General features: G+C 38.7%; 1 protein-coding gene across 1 annotated transcript in view; it reads left to right on the plus strand.

Moving 5' to 3' along the window:
• The window catches only part of elna (elastin a), a 51,893-nt gene that overhangs the window by 493 nt on the left and 36,197 nt on the right, over positions 1 to 15,203 (plus strand). The window contains exons 2-4 of the mRNA XM_053422101.1: positions 9,341 to 9,409; positions 10,281 to 10,328; positions 11,249 to 11,362. Coding sequence (XP_053278076.1) covers positions 9,341 to 9,409; positions 10,281 to 10,328; positions 11,249 to 11,362 — 231 coding nt within the window. The remainder of the gene's footprint in view (positions 1 to 9,340; positions 9,410 to 10,280; positions 10,329 to 11,248; positions 11,363 to 15,203) is intronic.

The raw sequence follows: 15,203 nt of genomic DNA on the forward strand, positions 1-15,203 counted from the left end.
ATTTTATGTAACTAACATTTCTCTGTTGATGTGTGAAACTTCAGGAAATAAAAGTGTTTGCCTATAACTTTTATTGTTTTATTGTTCCTTTTGGCTTGATCCCAGCTGTAACAAAAAAAATATTCATGTGCATTTGTTATTTGCTGATTTAAATAAATTAATATATTTTGTCTTACCGCAATAATTATGAAAATTTAAGTCTGACTGAGCTAATACAGACTCATTGAGTCCTGTAATAAATCACAAATAGAAGAGATTTTTTTCTTTAAATCATATTTTGATATCTACTGCTGCTGTTAAAATTCCTTTCTGGAACAAGACTTGCATCCCACTTTAAATTGTTATTGGTTTAACAGTAACATGTCATTGTGTCTGTGTGCATGCAATCTGAATTAAAAAAACAAACTAAGGTATATTGGTTTATGTATTTTAAATGCATTCAGACAATTTGATTGCATCCTGTCCACACCTGTGAACACACAGTATGTTTACATGGCTGCAGACGCTGTCCTATTACATTTCAGGAAGTGAAGGTTCCAGCTGGTCCCTCTCCCTACTCTGTAAAATCCCCATTTATGTTCACCCCTGATGAACTCCCACAGGGAGTGGGAGTGTATGTGTCACTGTGACGGCTTTGACTGGGTCGTCTCATCAAGTCAGAGTAGCAGCGGGCAGATTTTAGGGGTTCATTTTGCATCTTATCTGTATCTGTCAGACAGAAAGTGAGACAGAGGTTCCGACCATTCTCCCTCAGTCTCCGTGTTTGCTTTTTCTCCTCTTTCCATGTTGCTTTAACTTGGTTCTTGGTCAGATTTTTGGCTGATATTCTCTTGAATTATTCAACCCCCAACTGGAAAACATGTTTAGCATCTGGGACTAGGTATGCTGGAGTCAAGAATGTTTTCTGTTGCATTGATTTTCTTAAAGGTCACAGCTGTTTCCCTATTTTCCTTATCTTCCATTGTCCAAGCGTCCTTTCCGATGCATGTTATTTGTTAGATTCCTAAAACAAATGTTTTCTCCATATAAAGGCTCACTTTTCCTAGCTGCTTGTTTGCCTTTTCTAATTTGATCATGTTGACTTAAATAGTTTTTTTGTCAGGTCAGACATTGTATCATGTAAAAAAATCTTTGCCCTTCTATTCATACCAAATGTTATCCTTGTTTCTCTGTGAATGCCACATTTCAGTTGATATTTCAAGGTGGATTCAGGCAAAATATATCACAAGTGAAGGAGCCAACAGTTATCAACATTGGCTTAGGAGCGAAACTTTGATCTCAAGTGAGCCTTGAATCCATCCATATCTAGCATTTCTGTGGCGCTCAAAATTGTTCCATCTGTATCTGTGCGATTAAAGGGGGGGGGGGGGGGTTCTCGACTTTTTCCAGAGGTCAATTATCTATGAGTAACATGAACCTCATTAACACCCATCAATTTATTCAATGCCTCCGCACAGAAAACACCTATGGCTTGTGAAATTCACCCCTTGAATTACGATGCAGTGTGAGGCTGGTCTGGATTTTTTTTTATAGTCCTGGAGGAAACATCTGTGAAGGAGTCTGGTAATAAATGGGTCCTCTGTCATGTTTCCTGTGACCATGTGCAGGTATGTTTGTTGATCATCCCTCATTTGTTAAAGGAGCAGTTATTCTACATTCCACAAGCGAATAGCATCTGTCACATGAGTTGGAGGATTTAATTTCGTCCAAATCCTTATAGAAGACCAGGAATCAATCTATACGAAATGGGAGAGAGAGCCGAAATTTATAGCAGAATAATACAACTGCCATCTTGGCCATTATGCGCTTTTCTATTCAGGATTAATTTAGTGTTTTTTCTCTCTCTAACATCTCTGGTTATTCTTCTCAAAAGAAAATTCATGTTTGTGAAGCTTGGGTTCCGTGGCCTCAATTTCAATTGCTATATATGATAACTGAATCAAAACCAGGCTGGAGCGGATGATAAAATTCCTTGAATAAATTCCTTGACTTAGGAATTTAATCAGACGTACTCTTCACTAAAGGGAAGAGTGAGCAGCTAAGAAGGTGCTTAAACATTTGAGAGTAAAAAATCCAACTTTGAGAGTATCAACTATCACATCACTCACCTTGACGTATGTTTTAATCCTCCAGACAACCTCAACAACCAACTGGCGCACCAAAGTCATTAGTTTGGCTTTTATGACGGACATGGTCAATGGCCCTATTCTCACTGGCAGTGACCAGCAGGAGATGAAGAGAAAAAAATAACTGCTCTGTTCTTTCACTGTCTCCAAAGAATTAAAATAGGTTGTGCGATATTTTCTTTAGTGGTGCTGGAAGCCAGTTTACCTAATTTGGCATTGGCTAGTTCCAAGCATAAAAATCCTCAGAGGATTTTTGCACATTAATCGGTAGGTTAAAGTGAAATTGGTGCGTTTTAGCTTTCACAATGAATGAATGGTGAATGATGGATTGTAGCATTATTCTCTTGATTCCCCAAAGATGTTGTGTTCAGGCTTGATTGGTAGCGTATGTTGCAAGCACCTATTTGGCACTGATTCATCTTCTTGTAGGGTTGACTTCCAGCCACAGCATAGGATTAATGTGACATATAGTGATCCCAGCACTCTGCGCTGCAGTTGAAGGAATTTGTTTCTTCTTTGTTCAGTTTCTTGATTTTCTTTTAATGAATCAACAAAATAATTTTTTTTGTTGATGTTGAATGATTTGGTGTAATCTGCAATGAGGTGACCTCACCCAGTATTTCTTGGCTTTTTGGATTCAATCACTGAGTGACCAGGGTTTGTTATTGGGAAAAAGCTGTTATTCCATGTATTCATGTCTTGCTCTGGCAAACGTCCCAGGTAAGTGTTTGGGAGAATGGACAAATTCAGCTCACGGTTTGCAACTGTGCATCACAGCATGCTATATGACCGGGGAAGTCACACTCTGTATTGATAGTCCTAGCCAGAAGCGATTACTAACATTTTGGCCTACAGGTTTTCCTGTCACAATTTTTACTGCAACAAACTGTTAGAGTTGTTGGCACCAGAGGTTTGGGATGGATGACTTGTTTTATTAGTTGTACTGTAACTCTAAAGGACTGCACAAAAGTCTTGGGTGTAACTCCTTAGGTCTACACACGTCATTGTTACAAGTATTGGTCTTAGCTTTGATAATCTGATTGAGTGTCTAATGCAATCCTGTTCCTTCATCCATGGATTGACTGACTTGCGGATATGCAATCCAAAATCCTCATGAGAGAAACACCTACTGATTTCTCATCGAGGTCATACCTCTGCACTTGTAGACACATCATAAAGATTGATACTGTGAGGGCATTCACTATTGGTGAGTTGTAACAAAGTATATTTACTTCATTAATGTATTGAAGTTAATTTAAATGTATCTGTACTTTATTTAAGAAGATTTATTTTGGGTACTTTTTAAACTTTTTTCTCCACAACATTTATCAGCAAATATCTGTAATGCCTTTTTTTTTGGGGCATTTTCAAAGTGAAACAATCTTCTGAAATTAAAGAGGCCACTGCCAAGCCTTTAATTAGTATGATAATTTGTTTTAGTAGCATCATCCTATACATTCTTTTATATGACAGTCTGTGCTATTCTTATTATGATATTCTTAATAAACAGTATGCAGTTGGCACAGTTAATGGTTTAGAAAACAGTTGCATTATAGAATAGGCTAAGCTTTGCAAGCAATTTTAATGAAGTATATTTAAAAGGAAGTACTTACTTTTACTCTGGTAGAAAAGTTAAGGTGGTACTTTCACTTGAGTACTTTTGTCTATTTATTTGTACTACTACTTAAGTAAAGTGAGTACCTCCTCTAGTGGTATACAATACGTAGTTAATTAATATTCAATTGATAATCAGTTTAGCTCTGAGTCTGTAGTTGTGGCTAAATGTCAGTGATATCATCTTCCAGTCAGATGTCTGGTCACCTCAGCCGTTGCCAAGTCTTTAACAAAGCGCATTAAGTCAGACGATTAATCCCAGCCTTCACCAGGCTGTGTGCTAGCAGTAGTCTCACTGGGCCAGCAATCTGAAATGGCTCCTGTCACGAATGTTTTCACCTTGACCCACCAAAGCTTTCCTGAGTTTGCAAACAACTTGACAACATGAGCACAACATTAGAATAAAACGGTTGTATTAATATGTGTCCATAACTGTCGAGAAAAGATGTTAACAAAATTAAATTCTGATTAAACACGTTACGTCAATTTAATCAAAGTCCTCTGGCAAATAAACACTATGTGCTGTCTTGTATTAGTTTCAGTGCACATTTTTTTATCGGAGGCGGTGAGAGTTGACATGGCACCTTTAGGTCTAAACCAAACAAAGCTGCAAGTGTCTTGATAGGATTTAGCAACATGATGCTGAAGCTTTTTTCTTCTTAGAAATAAATCACTGCTTTCTCCCCATTCAAATATCGTAAATGTCACTGAATTTCCTCAACTCCTCATGTTCTTTATCATTATTCAGACATATATCTAATATTTAATCCAAAGCACAACAAAAACTTGCTTCATGTCCTTTCAGGTGTCACATCAGATAATTTCAGCAATATTTCAGTGAGAAAACCCACAATACATTGTATTTGGTCAACTTGTCCTATCGATGGATGTCTTTGACGCAACACAAGGGAAACTGCAGTTTGTAGTAAATTTGCTCCTTTATGGCCTTGTACTCGTAACTTGTCAGTTCCATATTATTGCATAAATCAGTTTCTGGAGTAGAGTCATAATATGAACTGTTTGTTCCACCAGCATGTAGTGATTTCACATGGTTGATGGTTATCTTCAACCATGGCTTATCCGTTAGTCATGTTGGGGTCTAAAATACTTATAGAGGAGAGCCCAAAGCTTTTCCAAACCCCTTTCGTTTCCAGTATCAAAGAGGTGCATTTCCTCAGTCAGTTGTAGTGATTCCCGTAAGCTTCCTACAGGAAGGCTTCACTCAAGACACACAGAGGCAAACATGCTTGGTCATTATGGGCTGTGTTTGTTTTTGTACAGACAAGCAAATAAAGAGAAAGTGAAGTCAGGTATGGTGGGTAATCTTCCCCACTTAAGTTTTTCTTTTTCTGGGATGCTCCTCCTCACCCTTTCCTCTTCCACCCTCCAACATGCTGTGGAAAATGAACAGTGTGAGGGGTGATAGTAGGCTGATAGTTGTCCAGCTGTCATGTGTCTGATAACGGGACATGTAAGGGCGCCAGGAACCACAGTCTTTACATCACAGTGCTGTTGCTCTGTGTTGCAGTATGAGAGATTTCCATAAAGGCAGAACCAAACTCTCTCCTCTGCGATAGCGGTTTCAGATACAAGTAAATGCAGCTAACATTTAGCCAAAATATGTTTTCGATTTTTCGAAAGTGATTGAAATAGCGGTGCACATCTGTGTACATATCAGGTGGCTAGAGTGATGTAAACACATTACAGCGTAGTTTTCCCTCGGACTTCCCAGCTTATGTGGTGCAAAGCACTGAGATCATAAATGGTAATGGTCCTGTAAGTCTTTTGTAATGAACAGGGAATGCTGCTTGTTCTATCAACTCTTTAAGGATCTAATTATTTAGTAAAAGGCCAATTATTAAGCAACCACAGAAAAGGGTTTCTGGAAATGTCACATTACTCACCACCCTGTTGTAAATGAAGTAAAACTTAAAAGCTTTCAAGTCTTGAGAAATTGTTGAAGCTGCCATTAACATTAAGAGGAACTATGGAAAAACCTGTAATTCGCTTTGGTTTGATACTATAACAGTTATTTCGTAGAGTTTCCAAACTTCTGTGCTATTCAGTCATTACTCGTGGGCCCAGTGACCAATATCTCCCATAAAATCAAGTTTTTCAAGCCAGTATAATTTTTCTTCTTTAAGCTGTATCACCAGTATTGATGTAGAAGTAAAATATCAGATAAATCATCTTGCCAGGAAAACCACTGATAAACATGTCACTTCCAGGCCAACACTCAAACATCCAATTATGCAAAACTAAACATGCAAGGGGCTGGATCCAATCCTTTTCTCCTGTAAGCCTGTGTCTGATGAACTACGTCATTTTATCAAAATTCAAATCAAGGGAACCGAAGAAACCAAAACACTTGCATACGCACATGTTGTCTATGAAAATGATTTTCGTTTAAGCTTTTGAGCTTTTCAAACATCGCGTTCTTTGAGTTATACAAACACAAATTTGAAACCTCATTCTGATTATCAGATATCTCAGCCGTTGTGTTGCCTTGTTAGAATATGGATTGAATAATGATGTAGGAATGGTATCAGGAATTTCCCTCTCTAGAAAATAATACCGTTCAAACTTTTAGACAACCCAATAATTTCAAGGCTCATGTTGTTTGGTGCATTATTTTTATACCACCTAAGAAAAAGGTAAAGCTCTTTACTTTCTGTATTAGAGCAGAATTGGCTGATGGATTGAAGTCTGGAGGTTTTAAATTTAGTTTTTGAATTATATTAGTCCGTTCACCTTCCATGTCTAAAAGTTTTTGATGTTCACGTTCAAAACACCCCCTGGTCCCACACAACAGGTGAAGTTAGTGAACTGTCAGAACCTTGAATATTCAGAAGTGACTCCAAATTGTTGCTTGAGATACATTTGTGGTGGGATGTATTTGGGGTGAAATGAGATTTGAAAAATGTATGATAAAAAAAAAAATAGCCTTGTTGGGGATTGCCCAACATCACTTCGTGGCCGCAAGACAGAGACATGACAGCTTCAAGTGTTGGCTGAGAGGGACTCAAATTTCCAGTAAGTAGAGGATCCATGCTTTTTCTATGTCTGGTTCTGATTCTCTGACTCAGTAAGGGTGCACATTTAACTCAATCGTTGTTCACTGTTGACTCTATAGTTTTGTGCAAAGCCACACCTTATTGAATGTATTTTGAAAATTCTATCTTGTTCAAGCACTTCAAAAAGCTTAACAAACAATTATCATAATGCTATTTATGTCAGTGTTGCTCTCTCACTCCTGGACTTTGAACCCCATTCTATCCACTTGATTCCCTTTTTACTGATGACTGGCTTCATTCATAGTTTACTGACACTCTGTCTTCTGAAAATGAGATCAAAATGGCTTGATGACAAAATTAAATCACTGGCGGGATTCCCATTAGAGTGCATTTACATCATCGCCCTCCTAATACACATTCACAGCAACTCTAAACTCAATGAATACCAGTAAAAAGTTCAGTTAACAACCTGTCATTGTATTTCACTGGCAGTAATTTATCAACGCTTCCCTGACATTCCTTTTACACATCGTCAAAATTAAGTAGTAAAACTCTCACACTTATTCCTTCTGAATAATGTAGTAATAAGTGATGGCTTCTAACCGGTTTTTCATAAAGATCGCGAATAAAAGTCACTGCTTGGTAATAAAGGTTTAAGTCTGCTAATCTTTTTTTCTTAGTTTTTTATTCACCAACATTAATTGTATCACAAACACTAAATATATCACAAACACTAAATATCATAAATAAATTATACCTCTTCATATCCCTTGTGGTCTACAAGTCAGCCCTGTCCTTCACACACATTCCAGCACATTCCCATAACCTGGCTGATTTCACAAGCAGCTTAAACGCACAATGATGATGATGATCAGAGCAATCCTGACGAAATCTTCAGATATATTGAGGAAGGTCAGGTTACTTGACAGAGGTCATAATGGGCCTCATTTGGATACACGGCTACAGTGAACCTAATGCACTCTGTAAAATTGCCACAGTAGCATGATGGGATTCTTAGAAAAAGGAAAAGTGGAGCAGTCACACACTCCCTCTCGCCTCGCTTGCGATGCCGAGACAGGAAATCCTCCTTTTCACTGAGAAATGAAGGAGCAAACTTAAAACAATTACTCCATCTCTGCTGTGTGGTGCCTGCCCCTAAAACCACTGCTACGGAGTCAAGGGCATGGGCATGGTGACAGAGAACCATGTGACTTGCATTGATTTAGTCAGTTGATAATGAAATAGAGAGCCCTGAACATTGTTATTTATTCCCTCTTTTTATTTGATTTCAGTCAACTTAGATATACCAAGTTCTTCTGTGCAGTTGGCCATTTTAAACTGAAGAAATTTTTTTCTGTAAAACAAAAACAGACAAATGTTTCATACCACATTCCAATCAGATATAGGAGAGCAGTTTTGGATATGTGAATTTGGCAATGTTATCCTTGTTAACTCCAACAAAATAAACTCACGTCTATATCAACACAATTCTGTCGTTTAGTCTCTGATTTTCTAAAAATGTTACCAAAAAATAAAAGCTTAAAATATAAACGTCATACTTTTTCTTGCCGTCAACTTTTTTTTAATCTATCTTTAAGCTATCTTTATAAACCCATCCAACAAGTAGATCCCTACACCAAGGCTTTGCTTTTCTCCATTGATTAGCACTGGCTGCTCATTTTCTTAACCTCAACTGGGTTTGGGCCATGTTATTATGGCACAATACTAATAAATGTGTGTCAACTTCAAAGGTCAAAGCCATGACTTTATCATTCAACTCAATCGGACAGTGATTCATTGTAATGTTCTACCACTAATGGCCCAACTCAGTGGACAAAGTGCTGTTTTCTTGCGGTGTTTGCTAATAAACACATGGATCCCTGTGACATGTGGTTTAAATTAATTGGCCTCCTAACACATGTAAGAACCATTATACATAATCATCATGGTCCTGCAGCCCTGATCTCTCCCTTTTCACTGATATAAACCAGGTTTGCCCTGAAAAAATATAACTGCAATTTTTGCCTTAGCTCACCAGTCCCAGTGGATTAAGCTGTTAGTCGTCCCAAAACAACTGGAGTCATTTTGATTTTTGTATCCCCCTTTTCTTTTATGGCTGTTGTTGTTCCTTGCTCACATGAGGCCACTGTGTCTGGGATCAAGAACGACCATCTCAGGAGTTAGTTTGGTGCGCAGCCAGAAATCTGCTAAAAATGAGGCTGGGGGATGGAGGTGGGGGGTCAACATTGTCCATGTTGCTGCAGCAGCTTTCTGAAAGAAGATTTTCAACTGCAATACCTCATGAAAACAGAAAAAGGAATTTACTTCTAATCAAGACTAGAATTTTTTTATTTTTGTAATTTCATTCTGGCTCTGGTTGGAGCTGCTGTGTTCAGGTTTTATTATATGCTGCATCATTGCTTTGACCTGGGGGATGAGGACAGGTTTCAGTTGTGTTGTTCGGGTCACTAATGATTCATTTGGGAGACTGATTGTCTAATAAATCAGATGATGGGTGAAAGCTGCTCTGGCTTGGTGACACATAATGGTGACGACCCTCTGCTCTCTCTCTGTTGTGTCCTCCAGGTGTGTATGTGCCACCTGGTGCTGGAATCGGACCAGGAGGCGCTGGAGCAGGCACTGGATTCTTTCCAGGTAACAGAGCCTCCAACGACTTGTCTGGACAGTTTAAACAAAAATAATCCAGAGCTCAGCCACAACAAACACAGTCTGTTTATGATAATCAAAGGTAAAAGAGTAAAATAATGCTGTAGAGAAGAGGTTTTATTAAAACCAGAATATTAAAATATCTCAATATACCATTGAACCTAAAGTAAAGATACTTACTGTTTTGTGTTGACGTAAATTACAGATTATCTCTTTCACTGCTCAAATTAAAATGATGATTACCCCAGTTTAACCTATATTATGAGTCTTAGTTTTAAATTTGATACCATCAATAAATGTATACCTCTGTCAAGACCCAACAATTCCTTTATTTTGATCTAAATTTGCACCAAAGTACACAATATCATTCCCTTAAATATATCAGATTTTTTAATGGGTTTTTCCCTGACCCATATAGCATAGCAAGTTTCATTGTAATCCGCAAAGTAGTAGGGGTGGTAGGTCCTGGGTAATCCTGCTCACTGACTAACAAACAAATGCAGCCGACCATATAAACTTCCTGGTGAAGGTAAAAAATGTTAATGAAAGTTTTTTTTTTTCATGTGCATGTTTTGCAGCTCATTTGTGTTGACCTCTGCCGTGTTTGCATTCCCCGCCCTCCCTAAATTTTTCTCAACCGCTAAACACAGGACAGGGAATCAGTGTCCAGTAAGACATATGATGGGAACATACATACATATGAACATGCATGGTGTACAGCATATCTTATTGCTTTTCATTATAATATTTTATTCGAAACACTCAAAATGTCAGTATGGATTCCTGTCCAACAAACTGTCTGCTACATCTCTACATGCGAACCTTAACTCAATAATCTGTGTTATTATTGTTTGACAAGGGTCTGTTGGAGGAGTCCCTCCAGGCTATAAACCAGCCAAAGCTGCAGGTGAGTAGTTATGTTGTCCAACAAATAAAATTCATTTTTAAGATAAAACATCTTGTTTATCACAAATTGGTCAATGCACAAATGTGGTAGTGATTTGAAAACAAGAAGCAATGTTTGTATGTTCTGTATGTATTAACGTTATCCCTACATTATATATTTACCTTTATTCCAGGCACATTTGTGAGTGTTTTTGACTATAAATAAATAAAATATTTTTCATTAAGTTACCTCTCTGTCATGCCAGCGGCTCTGCTTTTACTCAGGGCTCTGATTGTTTGTTCATGCGACCGTTGCCTCCATTGGGCTAAATACAGAGACACAGATACTCTGTCTGCTGTTTGTCATTTCACACATCAATAACAGATGCCTGCCACTTAAGCAGCAGCTCACCAACCGTAGGCACATTGGCCTGACTTCAACTCCCATTTGCTATACAAGGTTGATCCTGTGTGTCTTTGAAGGATAACTTAAGCCATCACTCTGGGAAGAACCTATTGATCAGACTTTTAAAATGTCTCTATGCATAGTTGAATGTCGTAAAGGTTTATGTTAATAAGAACAAGAAGAAAGAGGTTCTAAAGACAAATTAATTTCCCTGTCAAAACTTGTTTCTTGTTTTGTCAGATGCTGGGGATACACAAGCAAGAGTAATTAAATTGCTTGGGATATTGCTGTGGCAATAAACAATGTATTTAGGGCCAACCACTGTTATTAAGCTGGTTTATTGGATGACCTTAGAAGTTTGAGGTTTACAATTGTGAAATCTGTTCTCTCATACTACCTCAGTCATTAGCTTAACAATGTATATTCATGACTCCATAATGACATGACATGGACACTGTTAGCTATAAACAATAATAACAATAATGATGATGACGACGGTACAATCACAACTGTTGCTGTTTTATTCCCGACAATAGGAGGTTATGGAGGTGGAGGCTATGGAGGTGGAGGCCATGGAGGTGGAGGCCATGGTGTAGGCCCAGGTGGTTTGGTGCCAGGAGGTGTTGGACCTGGTGGCCAGGCGTTTGCAGGTATGAAGACAGATAAACATCCAAACACTTTCTTTGTTTAAGCTGCTGTTCGTCAGATATCAGCGCCTGGAAGCTGGCCTGTCTCATTCATTTCTGTCTGGGGCCTTTGTTGCATTTTGTAGACTGTGCTGTTTAAACATGGACGACATGACAGCTCCCGAAAAGTGTCTCATTAGCTTTCTTAAGTGTCTCATTAGCATTCTTATGGCTGATTTAGGTATAGTTTATAAATACAGCAACCTCCATGCTAGTGAATTGGACATCGTTCAAACTAAAGTACACATAAAAACCCATTTCCTCAAGCTGTTTCGTCATCTTAGGTAGTTCTTATCACACTGATATAACAGTTTTTTTATTTATTTGTTTTTTGAAACGTAATAATTGACAGCTGACTAACTCACAGTTGGTCGAGGGACCTCATGACCTCATCCCCTGATTGCTACAGACTCTGTCTCCAATGATGTAATCACTAAAAGATGGCTGCTTTCATATCTGGGATATTTTGACTTCAATTCTCGATAGTGGGAAGGAATGGAGATGCATAATCCATATTTATATACAGTCTATAAGGCATGTCCTAATCCCCTCTCACACCTTTATTTCTTGTCCCAACTTCACTGTTATAAGTCGGGTTTAGGAGAAAATGCTGAAAAAAGCAATATTAAAAGATTGTAGCTTTCTATTTCACATTGTCTGAAACTAGCAGGTGTTATACAATGGGCTGGGTCTATGTTGTGTGTTCATACTCTACATTAAAATTATTTTAAATTTTCCATATCATTTGTGGAAAATAACCAGTCAACATTAGAAGATAGTGTGCCCATGGTCAGTTTAAATCACACTGTAATGCTGTAGAGCAACACTGACATAGAGGGAAACAGACTTCTTTTGTTCACAACACGGGAAATTCCTCTTTATTACATATAATGTCAAGTGCTTTGACAGGAAGGAAACAAAGTGCATTGTTATGAGGTGGAAAAAGTAGGTTAATGTACAGACTGCGTAATGCACCCACACACACCAACAGAGACCTGCATTAAATACAGAGCAGCGGCTAAAGAGAAACAGTGTTTTGATTGGTTATCACCAAGTTTTTCTTATCACCCTTGTGTTTTCGTCAGGGCTGGTTTACACCGGCTCTGCAGCTGTTTGGGGCGTCCTGTCGGGGTTGGCCCATGCAAAGATTCCACCACTCCTAGACCTCAGCTGTATAAAGGAGTGATGATTGGCAGTGTGCAAACGGCCATCAACGCCAGCCAAGCAATGGTGCCAGAGTACTGATTAATGTTATTGTAATGTTGGAACCTTACAATATCTGGAAACCTCCTCTGAAATTTACCACGGCCCTGCGCTCAGATAGCGTACAGTAAATATTTTCCTTTCAGCCTGCACTGCATCGGTGCTGTAGGAACGTTTAGCAATCATGTATTTCCGTAAGCACCGCTGATACAATCTGAGCTTACTTCTATGTGTTAAGAAAGATAAGGAACCAAGCAATCGTCTTATTGTCCTGATAACTCATGCAGCCTGTTTCTGAGGGCTCCCTCTGGAGGGCCACACCCCTGCCAGCAAATAAAACTAGCTGGAGAGCCATTTTGTGAAAATTACCTAATATCCAGTATTTGGTGGAAGTTGATCTTGGCTGGGATCAGCAGAGCTCTACTTGGGGAAATATTGTCCCAGTGTTAGTATGAATACAAGGTCTCCCTCACAAGGCGTACCTGGCAGAAATTACGTTAGTGAGAAAAAGGGAAGCAACCGATGTTAAAAGCGGCTCCTTGTGTTTTTATTCAATTTGGGTGTAGGTGCTCCTTCCCACATTCCATACTAATCTCTGTTGCATGGGGAAAAGAGGGGAAAAACCTTAAACACAAACTGAACAGCTAAGGGTCAGATAAGGTTTTATACATGAAATGAAAGGAGAGACTGAAATTCACGAAGGGATATGATATGTTCTGCTTCCCGACCATAATTATTATGTTCAGTGCTGCCATTTCTTTTCCAACTGAATAAAATGACCTTAACTGATGCATATTTGGATTGGAGATTTTTGGGAATAAATGACAAGAATGACATTTCCATTACTACACAAATGTGGATCTATAGTTCACCAGTTTGTAACTCTCACACAGTTGCAGGTAGAATCTAGCTGAATCAGTTCGCCAGTATTTGGCTTGTGACACAACATGCCAGAAGAAATGACTTGCTACCACCATATAAAAGATGATTGACCATTATTTATCATGCAATAATACATAAAGCAGGATTTTTGTTGATAAGTGTAAAAACAACGGTAAATCACTCACGCACACATGATGAAAGATGCCATTAATTTGTACCTGGAGGCTTAGTGGTGACATTGCATTCCCCAGACACACACCTTGCCTGTCCCGTAATCAAGCGCAGCAGCTGGCTATGTGATTAGCGTGACTGCAGTGAATTGCAGTGCAGCTCATCCAAGACCTTGTAAATGTTACACTAATTGTGAGACCTGTCATCGTCCAACATTGACAGTACACTGAAAGCTGGAAGAGAGGATCTTTCTTGCTATGAACAGCTGTTGGACTCAGATTTTGCGTTCCCCCCAAGCAAAGGTGGATCAATCCTCGTCTCCGTGATTTCTAAATCTTGGCTTTCGTAGGCTAGCGTCTTGTCACTTTCAGGCGGTGTGAAGGAAGTTAACAAGAAACATTGCGGTTACTGTTCTCAGTATTGGTGCAGCTTTATTGTACCATTACAAAAGTCTGGTTCATGTTGAGAAAAAATTTGTCTGGGTAAGATATTTTTGGGGTGTCCATGATTAGCTCGACAGTCAACAAGTTGAAATCAACGTGTTGTCTGTCCCACCTCTCTCTCCCAATCTGAAACTGACAATAGCAATGTTGTACAGCACTATAGTAATTGGAGGGCAATGAAATGTTATATTATAAGTCAGAATCTGTAAGCAATTTTATTTTTTACATATTGCCTCTCATAGAACATGGATGGAATACTATAGCCGCCATTCTATTCTGTTTCCAAAATATTGTCAATACAATTATGAGTGAGGGTCTACATGAACAAGAATAAGAAACTTGATCGCACTGTGGTCTTAACGAGTGTCCAGGCTGATAAACTATATATGTTTGTGTTTGTGTGTGTGGCTCAGGTCTAATTCATGTTGTAGGGACTTAAATCAGTTTACACAATCACATTATGGGGACTTTTCTCCCTTCTTGAGACAAAAGATCTCATGACAAAGATTTTAAGGTGAAGACATGCTTTGAGGTTAAGATTAATGGGGCTAGGGAGTGCATTATGCCAATAAGTGTACTCACTAAGGAAGCTGTACAAACGTTTGTGTGTGTGTGTGTGTGTGTGTGTGTGTGTGTGTGTGTGTGTGTGTGTGTGTGTGTGTGTGTGTGTGTGTGTGGCTTCCCTTGCGTTTGAATCAGCACAGTGGCAAGTCAAAACCTTGTTCATCGTAGATGTTCATGTTTCAATGACTTAGTTTCACTGTTTGTGGTTGGTTTAAAATAAATGGTGTGGGCTCAGCAAAGCTGACCCTCAGTGCTGCTCGCCAAAACCACTGAGCTGAAAATCCGAAGGAAATTGATATTGTGAGCATGGTAATATGAGCCTATTGTTCAACCTAACATTATATTTCAATACAACTCAATAACACCACAACCTAGTTTCCAAAATGACTTTATAACCTGGAGGTAGGATTGATTGCAGGGCTGTTGTATTAGGGTTGCATTAGTTTCAGATAATTGTACCAAATAAACTGGGAGCTGAATGTAAATAGTCCTCAACTCTTATTTCACTTTATTTTGGCTCTTTAGTTTCACTGAATAAACAT

This window comes from Pleuronectes platessa, chromosome 5, assembly GCF_947347685.1.
Source record: "Pleuronectes platessa chromosome 5, fPlePla1.1, whole genome shotgun sequence".
Taxonomy (NCBI): Eukaryota; Metazoa; Chordata; class Actinopteri; order Pleuronectiformes; family Pleuronectidae; genus Pleuronectes; species Pleuronectes platessa.